Source organism: Odocoileus virginianus, chromosome 7, assembly GCF_023699985.2.
Source record: "Odocoileus virginianus isolate 20LAN1187 ecotype Illinois chromosome 7, Ovbor_1.2, whole genome shotgun sequence".
In the NCBI taxonomy this organism is placed as follows: Eukaryota; Metazoa; Chordata; class Mammalia; order Artiodactyla; family Cervidae; genus Odocoileus; species Odocoileus virginianus.
In genome coordinates this window covers 17,823,578-17,841,478 of record NC_069680.1, presented here as the reverse complement: position 1 = coordinate 17,841,478, position 17,901 = coordinate 17,823,578, and the positions used below count along the sequence as shown (strand labels likewise).

Sequence of the window (17,901 nt, the reverse complement as noted above, 5' to 3'; positions counted from 1 at the left end):
ATATTTTTAGAAGTTGTACTCTAGGGTATTCTGATAAAAATTTTCTCCACCAGATCTATTCACGTGTGTTTCACACAAGCTATTACCATACTAAGAATTCTGTTGTTACATTCTGTTATTTTATCTGCACATATTTTAATATAAATCAAGCCACACTCAATGAAACAAATCCTTGGATAAAGAATCGATTGACTTTATAGAGATAGCCCATAGAACTCAAATAGTATGTGCTGATTTAAAAGCCTGGGCAACTAAGCTCCATCACCACTGGTACATGCCTTACTAACAGACCCTTTAATGGGGGTCTTCTCACTCCTGCATCACTTCTCAAATCCCTTGAGTGATACCTGCACCTTCCAAGTAAAATTCACTTGAATTCTTATTTCATGGCCTGCTTCTGTGAAAACCCAGTTTTAAAAGCATCCTACATTTCCTGCCACTAAATTTCCTTGCTCTTCTTCACAAGCAAATCCCTTGAAAGAGCTGGCTTTGCCCACTGTATCAGATTCCACTCCTCTCACTCGGTTTTAAATCCAATCCAGCCAGGCTTTTAACCCCACCACTACACTAAAACTGCTCTTGTCAAGATCACCAAAGATCTGCACAGTACTAAATTTACTGGCCAGGCCTTAGTAATTATTCTACCTGACCCATCAGCAGAGCAGTATTTGGCACAGTTGATTACTCTGTTTAATAACCTTTCATCACTTAGCTTTTAGTTCACTGTACTCTTTCTTATTTCCTTCTTCTCCCTTACCCCTTATTATTGAAACCTAAGACTCAATTATTTTCTCCTTTCTATCTAAACCCACTTCCTTAGTGATCTGATCCAGTTTCATGGCTTTAAATGCCATTCAAATACCAAGAGCTCTCAGATTTACATCTCCAGCCCAGATCTCTCTCTGGAACGCCAGATCCAAATAGCCAACTGACTACTTGAAGGTTTCACTTTAACATCTAATGGATATCTCACATAAAACATGTCCAAGCTGAACTCCTGACCTTCAAACCACCTTCACCTCAAACCTGCTTCAGAGACTTCTACATGTCAGTCAACGGCAACTTCACCTTTCCAGGGGCTCATGTAGAAAACTCTGGAATCATCCTTGACTCATCATTTTTCCTCAGACTCTACATCCAAACTCTAAAAATAACTACTTTGTAATACATCATATGGGGCTACCCTGGTGGTTCAGTGGTAAACCACCCCCCTGTCAACTGCAGAAGATGTAGGAGATGCAGTTCAATCCCTGGGTCCGGAAGATCCCCTGGAGAAGGAGATGGCAATCCATTCTAGTATTCTTGTCTGGGAAATTACATGGACCGAGGAGCCTGGTGGGCTCATATATAAGCATAACCATTATGTTTATTTTTTACTGTCTGTATCTTCCTGTTAGAAATAAGTTCTATAAAGAGAAGGAAAAACGCCTGATGTATCCTTTGCTGAGAAGCCTTACCGCATACCTCTGGAACCAAGCGGAACCAAAACTGAGCTTCAATAAGCTACAAAGTTGAACAATATTTGAAGGTGCTCCAGCACAGCAGATACTCTAAAACTCAGAAATACCAATGACTGTACCTAAGACTTTTAACTACAGTCTCAAGAACTAAAAGGTATTCTGCAGTATCTCAGATAGTTTTTAAAAGTAATGTTCAAATTAAGATAATTAGAGGTAAGTTAACCAGATGGTTCCTTTGTTCTAAATCATATTACAAAAATCTCAGAGAAGATGCATAGTACTATTCACAGAGCCAAAGATACTTCAGAATTATCTGCAGTATTATTAGAAATTGAGTTAAGTGGTCACTTGGAGTATGCTAATTGAAAGTTTTTGGTCTTTTTAAAAATTTATACATAATGGTTAAGACCATCCTTTGAGTATATTTCAGAGTAAATTTTTATCTAGTAAAATGCCCTGTTTTCGTGGATGACTATGCTATAACTTCAGCTTTCTTTTCAGCTACCCTCACTGCAATGCTGGCTGAAGAGATAGCCCCTATTTAATTTTTTTAAAAAAACACTTTTTTTCTTAGTTATCTAGAAGCTTTAAAAAAGTAAGGATAATCAAAGTAAACCCAATCTACATTTGGGTAGCTAATGCCATTAAAAACTGCCAAGAAAAGACAACCTAAGTCATATCACAGTGTAGTAATTACCACTAAGAATAGAGGATAAAATGTTTTTAACTCTGCCCATAGAGATAAGCATTCACTTATAACTAAGATAATAAATTATCTCTTTACTTATATTCAGAGCAGCCTTACTTAACTTCATATCATTACCTGAAGTAGAACTTGTCTATGGTATACACAAGCTATGTCTATGGTATATGTTAGCTATTCTGACAGTCTTTAAACTATATACACCTATTGTTTTGTATTCTTTTCTAAGCACTTTTAAAAGTGGAAGTACTTACAGATTATTTTTTTTTACATCACATCTTTTAACAATAAGCTACAAATTCAAAATGTTTTAGGAGTAAAGTAATATTGAGAGTCCCATGGACTGCAAGGAGATCCAACCAATCCATCCTAAAGGAAATCAGTCCTGGGTGTTCATTGGAAGGACTGATGTTGAAGCTGAAACTCCAATACTTTGGCCACCTGATGCGAAGAGCTGACTCATCTGAAAAGACCCTGATGCTAGGAAAGACTAAGGGCAGGAGGAGAAGGGGACTATAGGGGAGGAGATGGTTGGATGGCATCACCGACTCAATGGACATGGGTTTGGGTGGACTCCAGGAGTTGGTGATAGACAGGGAGGCCTGGCGTGCTGTGGTTCATGGGGTCGCAGAGAGTCAGACACAACTGAGCGACTGAACTGAACCGAACATTAATATGCTAATTTTATTATTAAGATATAATTTTAGAAAACGATGAACTTTACTTTGTACCTAATTTACAGAATTTTAAAACTACTCATAATTAGTTTACTATCCTTGTAAAACTCATAAATCATGTATTCTTCCCATTTCTATCTTATACTACATTCATAAAGGTGCCTGACAAATAATACAATAGGACAAAAATCAAATAAAAAATTTATCCTTTTGATAAACTTACTCATTGACAGAAATAATATTCTGATTGTAGAATAAGCCAAAAAAAAAAACCCTCAATACTTTTAAATTTACCAAAACTACAACTGACATTCTATAATCAAATTATTCCAAATAAAAACAGATAACAATCTATATTAATATTTGAGATTAGAACAAATTTGTTGTGCCTTCCTAACCTCTGTGGAAGTATAGCCACCACCATGTCTCAGGCCTATCCTTCAATAAAGGGAAATATGTAAAAAGTAAAGTGCATTCTGTGAATTATGAACTATATTCAGATGGCAGATGGGGTGGGGAAGGCATGTGCCAATCAGGTGGCCTACAGAATTGGTTTTAATGGTCAATACTACAGGTAAACTCACCCTGGAGAAGGAATGGCAACCCACTCCGGTATTCTTGCCTAGAGAACCCCATGGACAGAGGAGCCTGGTGGGCTACAGTCCATGGGGTCGCAAAGAGTCAGACACGACTGAGCAACTAAGAGACACACAGGTAAACACATGCAGTTATTGCATCACAGAACTTCTATATAAAGTTAGGATCCATAAAGGGTTTTAACTATTAATGAAAGGTGAGGTTTTAAAATCTTCTCTGCAGAGGCAAGCAGAAAAAAATTCTATTTCAGTTTAGGCTCTACACAGAAGAAAAAACTAGTTTGGTTAAAGACTAGACATCGTGTCACTTTGGGGCATAAATTCATCCTGCAAACAAACTCAAGGAAAAAAAAAACCCACGGGCCAAAACTTTAACTTACTTTGGACCTGGGTTGCTAGGCCCCTAGAAGTCCACACACTCTCTCTCTAGAGCTGGGGTAGGCAGGCTAAGACCCAAGGCTAAGTCTAGAACAAAGCCTCGCCCATCTGTTGATGTCTACGGCTCCTTTCATGTTATAACAGCAGAGTTGATTGGTTTTGACAAAGACCATATGGGCCACAAAGCCTAAAATGGTTACTATCTGTCCCTTTATGGAAAAGATTGTGACCCCTTGCATTAAATACTTTTAATAATGTCAAATGTGTTCAAAACAAAACAAAATTAATTAAATTAGTAGAAAACAGTAGCCTGTAAATTGGAAGTTGACCAAAGAGTAAAAGTTCTGATTAACAGTCAACTTAATTAAGTATTCATCTTAAAACTTCAAAAGTCATCACATTATGGTTCAAATTCAAAAGCATGACGATGGTTTAATCCTGAATCTTCCTGTTCTCCCCAAGAGATACAAAATAAGGAAAACATGAAGTGGGGGAAGTGAAAGAAAAGAAAATTAAATTACCAGAGAAACTGGGAATGAAAATAAACTCAACAACTCCAAATCAGATGTGAATGTGCAAAAAGCCAATGAAACTAAGAGAACCAGACAGAGAAACCTGCAAGAACGCAGAAAGGAAGACAGGAACATGGGAGAAACCTAATGGCAGATCTCAAAAATTACCCCTCTCATTCCCACAAAAAATGGGCCCACTCTCCCTCAACATGAGAAGAGCTATAATAAAAAAAAAGACAACAGGTTGCAGATAAGCTCGTGTGCGGTGGCGGAGTCAGCTTCGGCTGCAGCGGAAGACTTCGGCGCGATGTCTCACACCATCTTGCTGGTACAGCCTACCAAGAGGCCAGAAGGCAGAACTTACGCTGACTGTGAATCTGTGAATGAGTGTATGGAAGGTGTTTGTAACAGGTATGAAGACCATCTGAAGAGAATGAGTCCCAACAGCCCTCTATCACATATGATATCAGTCAGTTGTTTGATTTTATCGATGACCTGGCAGACCTCAGCTGCCTTGTTTACCAAGCTGATACCCAGACATACCAGCCTTATAACAAAGATTTGATTAAAGAGATCTACGTGCTCCTTCGTCACAGGCCCAATAGGCTGGGAAATAGTTGAGTTTGGAAGCATTAGGGGAATGGGGGTGGGCTTGGAACACAGATGCGTGCAGTGTGCTGTAGTGGAAGTTTTGTATTATAGTTATCCTGTTTCCATTTTGGTATACCCTAGCCAGAATTGAATGTATTAGATAAAATGTGATGATCTTGTTCAATCTGAAAACCCCTTTGGCCCCCTCCCTTCCCCCTTTTTTTTTACTTAAACATTTTTATGATGATATAGATGGGAAGTTGGTTTTTGTCAGTTAACATTGGTTCCAGTCCCTCAAACTGTTCATACCTGCTTTATAACATCCACTGTACTAATCCTCCTTCAAATTGGGGTGGGGAGTGGAGGTGCAGTTTAGTTACATCCTCAAGATAAAAGTCTTGGTGAAAAACAAATAAATGTTCTTTAGTTATAAAAAAAAAAAAAAAAGACAACGAAACACAGAAAATGTACAAAAACCAGATGGGATCACAAGACAAAATCCAACTTTCTCTTGTATACAAGAGATACATTTAAAACAAAGTGATTCTGAATGGTTAACAATAAAGAAATGGGCAAAAATACACCAAGAAAAGACCAACTTGCCATCCCCCAAAATTCAAGAGCCATAATATTAATAACAGACAAGGTAGAAATCAGATCAGAAAACAATAAACAAAGCACCTTATACTATTAAAAGATACAATTCGCAATAAAGATTTAGTAGTTATGAATATCCATGATAGCAAATTCTACAAAGCATAAATTCAAGAATATATAAGAAGATAAAAGCAAAAATAAACTAGTATTTTTATACTTTTATTAACTTTCAGAGCATGATAGATCAAGTTAATATAAAAAATCATAAGTAAGGAAGAGAAGACCTAACCAGGAGCAGTAAAGTAGATTTTAGACAGACTTTATTTTCTTGGGCTCCAAAATCACTGTGAATGATGACTGCAGCCACAAAATTAAAAGATGCTTGCTCCCTGGAAGAAAAGTTCTGACAAACCTAGACAGCATATTCGAAAGCAAAGACATAACTTTGCCAGCAAAGGTCCGTATAGTCAAAGCTATGGTTTTTCCAGTAGTCATGTACAGATGTGAGAGTTGGGCCATCAAGAAGGCTGAGCACCAAGAACTGATGATTTGAACTGTGGAGCTGGGGAATCCTCTTGAGAGTCCCTTGGACTGCAAGGAGAACAAACCAGTTAATCCTAAAGGAAGTCAATCCCGAATATTCATTGGAAGGACCTATGCTGAGGCTGAAGTTCTAAAACTCTGACTACCTGATGCAAATAGCCGATTCATTAGAAAAAACCCTGAAGCTGGGAAAGATTGAAGGCAGGAGGAGAAGGGGACGACAGAGGATGAGATGGTTGGACGGCCTCATTCACTCAATGGACGTGAATCTGACCAAAATTCTGGGAGATAATGAAAGACAGGGAAGCCTGGTGTGCTGCAGCCCATGGGGCTGCAAAAAGTCGAAAACAACTGAGTGACTGAACAACAAAGACAACCGATGCTATATCTTGATATAATAGGATTTACCTCCTTTTCAACTATCTGTGGAACAATTAGGAAAACTGGATTCCAAAGAAAATGTGAATAAATGACAAAAAGAAGAAATAATACCCATAATATTCCCTGAACACTATAAAAAAAACAAAAATTCAAAACAAAATTTAAAAAACAACTTTTTTTACATAGAAAATCTGTAACTCTTGCTTAAACAACTCTGGGGCCCATGTGAAAAATGAGCATGACTCACCCACATCTGCTTCATCGCGGGCATGAGTGTTTCTGACAATAAGGCATGTACACAGGCTTTTTTAATGTAGCATTTCTTATTAACGAGTACATCCAAAATGTTCCTCTCACCAGAAGTCTCTTTAGAGTTCCTCTATTTTCTCAGTAAAATAAAGTCAACTGAGAGTAATGATGAGGAGTGAACTGCTGGAAGTTTTCAGGGAGAGGAAAATGTATGAAACAGAACTGTAGAGAGAGTGGGGATTATGAACTTAAAACTTAGTAAGTGACAAGTACAAAGTGGGGGGCGGTGGAGACTGAAAACTTGACAGGAGGCTCAATGGACTATGGAGGTAAGGGTGAAGAACGACCAGTCTGGATCCTCTTTGGAAGTAAGCTGGAAACATCAGTAGCACTTGAAGAGTAAGGTATCTGAAGTGGAAATTACGGGATTCACGGCAGGTACACAAAGTCAAGGGTACCACAGGATGGAGACAAGATCTTTGGAAGAGAGATCAAAAAAGTTGAGAGGCCAGAAGTATTTAATGGGATGTTAATATACCTGACTAACGTATATGGGACACAGACAGTGAGCCAGAAGCTATATTCTTCCAAGAGTTAAGCACAGTGACCAAAGGAACAACACAGGAGTGGAAGAAGAAGTAATAGGTGGTACAGTCTGATGACCTAAGATTCAAAGCTGAGTGATTTCAGGGAGGATGGAGTAGAAACAGGAAATGGCAGTAAGAGGTAAAGAGGATATATATATCAATTCTAGCCCAGCTGTACTTTGAGATGAAAAAGAAGGACTCACTAAAAAGGACTGCAGGGGAAACAGTGGAGTATTCAGGAGGGAGTCCTTTCCTGCACACACAAGCTCTCTCCTGTTGCTGCTAACAGTGATCTGCAAATGAGTCTTCTCACTGAGACTGCACAAGGACTCTAAATAATTGAACACAGTTATCTACACAAAAAAGGGCCAGAAACTTGAGTTCATAATTCTGGCCAGAACTAGAAATGGAGTATGATCTTGAATCGAAATAGCAACCATAGTATATACATATTTGTAGACAAATTATGGGGGGGGGGGGGGGGAAGCTTACATCTGTTTGAAAATGTCATAAAGAATTCAAAGAAAGAAAGAAAGTACCAGGAAAATAAATTAGAATATTTAAGAGCATAGTAGAGAAAGTCATATATGATTGTCCCAGTCACCTTCACACACCAGATATCATCTTTCATAGAAGCCAAAAGACGATCCTTGGGAAGCTTACTTTAGAAGAGTAATACATACACAGAGATACTGCAATAAGATTAGGAGCAAAACCCTGAAAAATGAAAAATCCTGAAGTCATGGAATGCATAGTAAAGATAACTGGGTTAATTTTAGCTCTCAATTCATAAGTAAAATTCAAAGAAATAGCACCATCTATTGGAACTTCTCATATTTAAAAATACACATTCTCAATCCTTAGGAAATGTGTCTATAATGTAACATATCCACACATTTAGCTAAGAAAATAAATATTATAGTGCAATATTAACACAAAATTTAAAAGTTTATATTAAAAAATACTAATTCTTGGCTTTTAATTCTAATTTCAAATAACTAATCATTTTGATAAATTCAAATTAATATTATTTGAATAGATAATAATATATAATAGATATTTATATATCTATTGAATAATAGATAATTCAAATTATCTATTAAAGATAAAAATATTCTCAACCAATTAAAAAAAAGAGTATAGCTATATGTTCAAAGTAACTCACAGATATGGTATTCCTGAATGCTGCTTGTATAACCATATATTGCAGAATATCCAAATATTATGATCATGACAACATCTCTACTATCCAACTCCATAATGTGTGCAGAATGTCCCTCCACAGCATACTGCTGACCATGTCCAAGCACAGTGGGAGATTTTGTACTCCACGACTGACTGTGTATATTAAACACCCACAATTCATCTGTGACATTGCCATCACTTGTTTCAATTCTGCCTCCATACATAAAGATGTTTTCCTGTAAATTAAAAAACATATGTTAATATACAACATATTTATATCTTATCAAGATACATGAATTAAAGACTATGTTTAAACATTAAATTTTAGTAATTGCTCACAACATGCATAAGACATAGTTCTTATGTGTAAAAAGTCAAATGGGAACACATGAGCAATGATGATTAATTCTTTTAATTACGAGAAGGGGGGAAAGCCACACTTTCAAAAAGTTACTTTAAGGTGTTTTAATACATATTATATGGCTAATTAACCATCCTAGTTGTTAAGTCCCTAGTTGTTACATCTAAATTTTACCATCTATTTGTACCGCCTTGTGCTAGTCTCATTCACTGTTTCCATCAAGCATTGTTCACCAGAAAAGTAGACACATTTGTGTATATTATGTGGAGTACATTTTTATTACCACTTCTCATGGCTATGAGCAGATACTTGAGAGCACTTATAAATTATAAAAATCATATGTGATTAAATCATATGTGATTGAAATGAATGATATATAAATCATTACTATTTCAATAACCTAGAAGGAGAAAAGAATTTCTTCAACCTAATAAAGAGCACCTAAGAAAAACACAAAGCTAATATTGTATTTAACGATAAAAGGCTGGATGTTTCACCATGGTCAGTTATAAAGATGCCTGCTTTTTGCCACTTATATTCAACACTGTACTCAAGACTTTTAGCCTGAGCAAATATGCAAAAACTGAATAAAGGCATCCAGATTGGAAAAGAAGAGTAAAATATTTCTATTTGTAGGTGATAGAAATTTGTATATAGAGAATCCTAAGAAATAAAAAAGTAAGAGTTACTGACTTCAGCAACACTGCAGAATAAAAGACTAATTTTCAAAAAATCAATTTATATCTCTATACACTTGCAGTGAACAATCCAAAAATGAAACTTAAGTAAACAATTCAATTTACAAAGCATCAAAAAGAATAAAATAACTAGGAATAATTTAACAAAAGAAACTTCAAATTTATATTGTGAAAGCTACAAATAATTGTTGAAAGATCTAAGTTAATACAAAGACATCCTGTGTTCCTGGATCAGAAGACAATATTGTTGAGATTGCAGTACTCTCCAAACTGATCTACAGATTCAATGCAATCTCAGTTAAAATTCCAGATCTGTAGAAACTGACAAGTTGATTCCAAAAATTCATATAGAATTGCAAGAGATCCAGAATATTTAAACAACCTTGAAAAAGAAGAATAAAATTGGAGGATTAACACTTTTCAACATTAAAACTTTCTACAAAGCAAAAGTAATCAAGATAGCAAACTACTGGAAAAAAAATAAACAAATAAATCAACATAACTGAGAGTCCAGAAAAAAAATCCATATCCTTACAGCTAACTGATATTTGACAAAAGTGCCAAGCCCATTTGATGAGGAAAGACTAGTCCCCTCAACAAATGATGCTAAGAAAAGAAGACAGTTACATGCAGAAGACTGACTCTAAATCCTTACTGCACAGAACATACAAAACAACTCAAAATGGATCAAAGACCTAAAAGTAAAAGCCAAAAAAACTATAAAACATTTACAGAAAACACAAGCTAAATATGCATGACCTTGGATTTGACAACATATTCTTAGATATGACACAAAAATCACAAGCAACAAAGAAAAAGTATATATATTGGATTTCATCAAAGTTCAAAACTTCTGTGCTTCAAAAGACACCACCAAGAAAGTAAAAGTTCACAGAACGGGAAGAAATATTTGCAAATCATGTACCTGATAAGGGATCTGTATCTAGAACATATAAAGAACTCTGACATCTCAATGATTTTAAAATGGGCAAAGAACTTAAACAGACATTTCTTCAAAAAAAATACAAATACCCAAAAAAATAACATGACTACTAACATTTGTAGTCAACAGCAAAAGGCAAATCAAACATAAAATACCACTTCATACCCAGTAGGATGGCTATAATCAAAAAGACAGTAACTAGTGTTGGCAAAGATGTGTAGACATTGGAACCTTCATACAAAATTGGAAATGATACCAGAAGCACAGGAAAGAAAAGAAAAAACAGAAAAATTGGACTATTTCAAAATTAATAACCTGCCCATTAAAGGACACTATCAACAAAGTAAAAAGACAGCCCACGGGATGACAGAAAATATATGCAAATCATATATCCAGTTAGGAGATAAAATCCAGAATATATAAAGAACTCATACAACTCGACACCAAAAAAAGAAAAAAAAACTTAAAAACAGGCAAAAGACTTAATATGTTTCTTCAGAGAAAGCATATAAATAGCCAATAAGCACTTGAAAAGATGTTCAACATCATAAATCATTAGGAAAATACAAATCAAAACTACAATGAGATAGTGCTTTACATGCGCTAGAAATTTTATTATTTTAAAAAGAAAGAAAGAAAGAAAATTAAGTATTAACAAGGATATGGAGGAATTGGAATCCTTGTGCGCTGTTGGAAGGAATAGAAAATGGTCAGAGTTTCAGTTTTGCAAGATGAAAAGAGGTCTGGAAATAATGGAAATGACTGTATAACAAGTTGAATGTACTTAATGCCACTAGATGGACCATACTGTTAAAAATGGGTAAAATGGTAAACTTTTGTGATGTGTATTTTATCAAAATTTTTTAAGTGACTGATTTGATGACAAGGTATAAAGTCATGGGCAAAAACTCAATCTTTTCTCCCCGTGTTCAATGGAGGATAGCATGTTCAATGGAGGAAAACAATATGGCAGTTCTTAAAAAAAAAATTAAAAATAGAACTACCATTAAATCTAGGAATTTCCCTTCTGACTATCTATTCAAAAGAACAGAAATCAGGGACTTGAGCAGATAGTTGCATACTCATGTTCATAGTAGCACTATTGATACTAGCCAGAAAGGTGAAAGCAAACCAAGTATATACTGATGGATGAATGGATAAACAAAATGTAGTATATACATACAGTGAAATATTATTCAGCCTTTAAAAAAAAGAAGGTAATTCTGACACATGCTATAAGACAGATGTATCTTGAGGACATTGTGCCAAGTGAAATAAGCCGGTCATTATATAAGCCAGTCATTTATTAATCATTAAATACTGTATGATTCCATTTATATAAGGTACCTAGAATAGTCCAACTCACAGAGACAGAAAGCAGAAGGGTGGTTTGCAGGGGCTGGGGAAGAGGGGAAATGTGGTGTTACTGTGTGGGTACAGAGCTTTAGTTTTGCAAGATGAAAAAAAGTCTGGAAATAATGGAAATGACTGTATAACAATTTGAATGTACTTAATGCCACTAGATGAACTGTACTGTTAAAAATGGTTAAAATGATAAACTTCTGTTATGTGTATTTTATCAAAAAATTTTAAGTGATCTGATGACAAGGTATAAAGTCATGGACAAAAACTCAATCTTCTTGTCTCCCCATGTTCAATGAAGGATAGCATTAAAATCTATTTTTTTACTAAAATAGTATAAAAAAATCTATGACACTTCAAGTTATTGTGATTCATCTGATCTCTTGTTTTCATTACGTATTTGAAATAAATCTGAGATTTAGTATTTTTTTCTCTAAGGCTAATTTTTAAAAAAAGATTAAAATTTAAAGCAGGATCCATACCTGATACAAAGCAAGTGAATGCCCATATCTCTGGAGAGGTCCCCTTGATACAGCTCCTACATTCCATATACTGCTTTCTAAATTGTAACTAAAAACAAGAAGAAAATAAATATAACTTCATAAGCTAAGATTCATTTTAGGTTTTTTAATTTGCATATGCTTTATTTGTATTTAAATATTCATTAAATTCAAAAACAATTACAAATAAACTCATAATTTCATATACCATATTAGAAATTTTTAATAAAGACTCATTCAACACATACCTACTCTAAATTAGGATTCAATCATCTAAACATGTAATATGCATTAACGTGACTAGGCTATTTATTACTGGAATTATTCTGTTCAGCTTAATCATTTGAACCAGTTGATTAACCTAAACAATAGTGAGCTCTTCTACACTTTTAAAGTCACAGGGGCCTCTTTGTTGCCTCTTGAAATCTCCAAGCAGCATCTACCTTAAGGCTTTTGTCTGGCTCTTTTCTCTGCCTCCAATTAACTGCACCACCACCGTCTGACCTCCTTCAAATCTGCTCAGTTTTCATCTTTCCCATGAAGTCTACTTTAACCACTGCGTTTATAACGGCAACCCCCTCCTCTTCAGCATTCCTAATTTCTTACCCCTGCTACCTATTTTCGGAGAAGGCAAAGGCAACCCACTCCAGTACTCTTGCCTGGAAAATGCCATGGGCAGAGGAGCCTGGAGGGCTGCAGTCCATGGGGTCGCGAAGAGTCGGACACAACTGAGCGACTTCACTTTCATGCACTGGAGAAAGAAATGGCAGCCCACTCCAGTGTTCTTGCCTGGAGAATCCCAGGGACGGCGGAGCCTGGTGGGCTGCCGTCTATGGGGTCGCAGAGAGTCAGACACAACTCAAGCGACTCAGCAGCAGCAGCAGCAGCTATCTATTTTGCTATCTATCTGTATCTATCTGTGTATATATGTGCATATACATAATTCACTTTGTTGCTGTTGTTCAGCAGGTAAGTCCTGTCCGACTCTGTGCAACCCTACGGACTGTAGCCTGCCAGGCTCCTCTGTCCATGGGATTTCCCAGGCAAGAATACTGGAGTGAGTTGCCATGCCCTTCTCCAGGGGATCTTCCTGACCCAGGGATCAAACCCGAGTCTCCTGCTTGCCAGGCAGATTCTTTACCACTGAGCCACTTGGGAAGTCCTGTATACTTGCTTATCATGTTACTTACTTTTTTTTTTTCTAATTGTCTATCTTTACTCACTACCTTCACAAAGACAGGACATTCATCATATCCACTGATATATCCCAAGATGTTATTGTTCAGTCACTAAGTTATGTTTGACAATTTTGCAACCCTGTGCATTATAGCCTATCAGGCTCCTCTGTCCATGGGATTTCCCAGGCAAAAATACTGGAGTAGATTGCCATTTCCTTCTCTGGGCAATCTTCATGACCCAGGGATGGAACCCACATCTCCTGCACTGCACATGGCTTCTTTACCACTGAGCCACCTGAGATGTTCCATATCCCAAGTACTAAGCACATAATGTGTTCAAAACAATTTGCTATGCCCATGATGACAAGTTAATTTTCACTAACGTCAATGAATAAATATCCTGTAAAATACTCTCTAATAGACACTAATACAGAACGTTTACATCATTTACTGAATAATTTGTCTTAAATGTAACATGTACACCTCAATTAAATTCTATTATAGAAGATTAATCAACTTATTACTGACACCATCACTTCTAAAAAGCTTTTTAAACATCCTTACCTACAACTAAACCGCCTTCAGAATAATGAAAAAACATTCTCTAACCTGTGAAAACAGCAACAAAGTTACTTCTAATCTTATACCTCTAGTTTACTACAAAACTAAATAAACACTGTAACCAAAAAAAACAGGTTTCAGACAAAAAAAAAATAATAAACTATCTGGTTCAAATAGAAAATATATATTTAGGAGAATATCAGCAAAATTCATCACAATTTAAAATGTGCTATTTAACTTGAACACAAACTTTTAAGATTTCCAAGTTTCCTTGACAACTATACTGTCTTCACAACTCTACTTTGCAAATACCACAATACAAAATTGACTCTATTTTCACAAACTTTTCATTTTCATGAATCATAGTTAATTTCCTTTTCTTTTCCACATTTTTTTTTCCATTTATTTTTATTAGTTGGAGGCTAATTACTTTACATCATTACAGTAGTTTTTGTCATACATTGAAATGAATTAGTCATGGATTTACATGTATTCCCCATCCCGGTCCCCCCTCCCACCTCCCTCTCCACCCGATCCCTCTGGGTCTTCCCAGTGCACCAGGCCCGAGCACTTGTCTCATGCACCCAACCTGGGCTGGTGATCTGTTTCACCCTAGATAATATACATGTTTCAATGCTGTTCTCTTGAAACATCCCACCCTCGCCTTTTCCACATTTAAATCTCAGTTCCTCAAGTTCTTTGCATATCTTAATAATCCTATCAATTCTCTTTCAGTTCTACTATATTTTATCTTTCATTGCTACAGGATATTGAAGGATATTATTATCCTTCATTTATTAAATGTTTACTTAAAATTCTTCCTCCCTCTCTTCAGAATTTATTTTACACTTTGATTCCGGTCATACTCAATCATAGTTTTAAAGCAATCTCCTCTTAAATACAGAATTTTTTAAACTCCCAAATTAATAGGGCTAATATATTCACAAATTAGGGTTTACAGATACAGAATGCCCAGTTAAAACTTAATTTCAAACAAACCACAAATTTTTAGTATAAGTATGATCCATGCAACACTCGAGATAAAACTGAAAAATAAAATAAAATTACAAAAGTCCTATTCATACTAAAAAATCATTCACTGTTGATCTGAAATTCAGATTTAACTGGGTGTCCTGTATATTTATCTGCTAAATATAGCAACACTTTTGGGGCATACACCATATGGTACACTGTCCAAGGACATTTCCGAGTGCTTGATGCCCAAGTTGCACCAGTCGTTACATATTATGAATATGACCCCTGAAAACAACACTGATAATCAAATTATTCTTATTCCCTCTTTTATTGTTATTGAATAGTTCATAAAATACAATCACCAGATGAAAAAGATCAGATAAAGCTGGCATCCATGCAACTCTCCTTATCATCCAATTATGCAAAGGACAATCTTCATTGAGTCCACAGTAAATCAATAACCTATCTTACAACACTGGTACTGCTCTACCAATAAAAGTTTGCAAAGTAAATGCAGAGTAAAAGTTTAGGTAAATTAAAATTTGAGGAAAAAACTGAAAGTATTTTTATATAAGTAATTATACTTCATTCTGAAAAAATAAAAGGTGACCAGGATTCACAAAGGCCAATATAGGCCTGGCCTGGCCTTATTTAAAGCTAATACTTTCTTATTCAGAATTTAATAAAAGCACTCTAGAAAGTTAATGAAATGTCTACACAGAACAAACATATACGCACAGTGACAAATAACTTTTGGATATACTGAGTTTATATATTCTTGTATCAGTCCCATGTGGAAAACAGATACTATTACAAAGACAACCATTCATAAGTCGGCATAGCAATAAGACATTTAGGATAGTCTTCATTATCCAAAAATACCCAGCTTAAAAAATAGATTGTAAAAATATGGGGAAAAAACTTACTTCAAGACCATTTGAAAAGAACTGTAGTTAAAAGTATATCCACCGATCACCCACATAAACTTCCCATGTAAAACAGCTTTATGGGAAGCCCGACCTACGGAAGGACTGAAGGGTTTAACATTTGGCAGAATCCAGTAAGACTCAGTGGAAGGAACATTCAAAGAACAATCAGGACCTATTTAAAAGAAAAACCAAACAATGCAGTGCATTAAACAAAGACCTTTGACTATAGAAATAGAACATATGGGTTAAGAGAATTTAAGAATTCAATGCTCATCATATTAATAAATATAATGTACATAATAAATAGTCTGAAATATAACTTACAGGAAAAACTCTAACAGTAAATGTAATGCTTACAGGAGGAAAAAAAAAAATCACATATTCAAATTAGGCTTGAATATGTTCAAATATATATCACAATTTGAAAGAATTCTTTTAATATAAATTTCAGATTTATTTTAGTATGCTAATATTCTACTTGAATATTAGAATGGAAAATGGAAAATGAAGTACTCAAAACCCAGTTCTGTCACTAAAAGTGTGACCTTGGGAAAGTCTGTTTCCCTCTGCCACCATCAAGCCTTCATCTGTAAGACAGAAATATCTCCTAAGGCTTACTATAAATATTTAATTTTTTTTAAAACAGAAATTAAAGCATTTATAAATTGTAGCACTTTCTGTTTACAACTGTATTAAAGAAACACAAAAATAAAAATTACGTTTTTTTCTTAGCAGCATTCTTATTAAGAACAACCAAAATCAGCATTGGTAGGGAGGCTAACTATCTATAAACTGAAAAAATTATTAGGCATAATAAAAAAAAATTAATGAGTACAGGATAACTTAAATACTGCAAGTTGAAAACACTGTCTTTCCCTATCCACATTCACTATGTCACTCAAGAGTCTTGGTTCATCATCGGTAAAATGCAGCCGACTAGGCTAGATCAGTGTTTCTCAAACTTCAGTTATGGAAGGAATGCTCCTAATGGAAATATATTTATTTTCATCAAATTTAAGAGCTCATAAACTATTTTAATTCTAATGAAACTAATAGAAATATATTATGTTCAAAGTTATTTTATAAATATAAAACCAACATAAGCTTGTAAATTATATTCATAAAGAAGCTTATAAAATCAGTAAAATTAATATTTGCTTAAAATGATGGATGATGTTGTTCTGCTCAAAGTAATTCATTAGACGCCAGTTGAAAATGATATTAATGCTATAGTACCTTTTTTACACAACTTTAAGATACTGTATTATTTTCACAAAACAATTCTCACGGCACTTTTCTTTCATCTACCATTTACAAACCTTTCTAATTTATAAAATAGATCATAACATCATTTGACCTCAACTTATCACAAAAGTATCAGTACATTTTATTATACCTTTTAGCCTATAATAAGACTATTACTTGGTCCTAACTCAACAGTCAACACAAATGCTGGCACTGAAATCAAGTAGCATTTTTACACAATTATGAAAGCAATGATTTCTTATCAAAAAAGTTTTAATCATCACTGAATCACAAAATTTTACAACATTCAAACAGACCCTAATTTCAGAAATATTAACCTTTACAGTTTTTATTTGCTTATTTATTCACTCACCCATGCCATTCATTCATTCATCTTCAAAGTCCTTTTCAAGGTTTACATTCTATGAGTCTGTATTTTTCAGGTAAAAATTAGGCAGATCACCTCTTTGATAACAGAAAAATCTTTTAAATCAGATACAGAAAATTTTACCATTTCTAAGTGAAAAGTCAGTGAACTACACCTTAGTAAACAAAGAAATTAAAGGAACATGTTGATTTTTTTTTAAGTTAAAACTACAATTCTGAACCACTGAGGCCTCATTTAACTCAGGTTGGCAAACAACAGTCCATGAGCAAAATCCAACCCAATACATGTTTTTGTAAGTAAAG

At 34.9% G+C, this 17,901-nt stretch overlaps 1 protein-coding gene and 1 pseudogene across 1 annotated transcript in view; one reads left to right on the top strand and one right to left on the bottom strand.

The window, feature by feature from the left end:
• ATRNL1 (attractin like 1) overlaps nt 1–17,901 on the bottom strand; it is a 751,710-nt gene that overhangs the window by 681,535 nt on the left and 52,274 nt on the right. Inside the window, exons 6-8 of the mRNA XM_070470251.1 lie at nt 15,964–16,138; nt 12,306–12,393; nt 8,440–8,695 (exon numbers count right to left, since the gene is read on the bottom strand). Coding sequence (XP_070326352.1) covers nt 8,440–8,695; nt 12,306–12,393; nt 15,964–16,138 — 519 coding nt within the window. The remainder of the gene's footprint in view (nt 1–8,439; nt 8,696–12,305; nt 12,394–15,963; nt 16,139–17,901) is intronic.
• Nucleotides 4,634–4,947, top strand: LOC110141744 (enhancer of rudimentary homolog pseudogene; annotated as a pseudogene).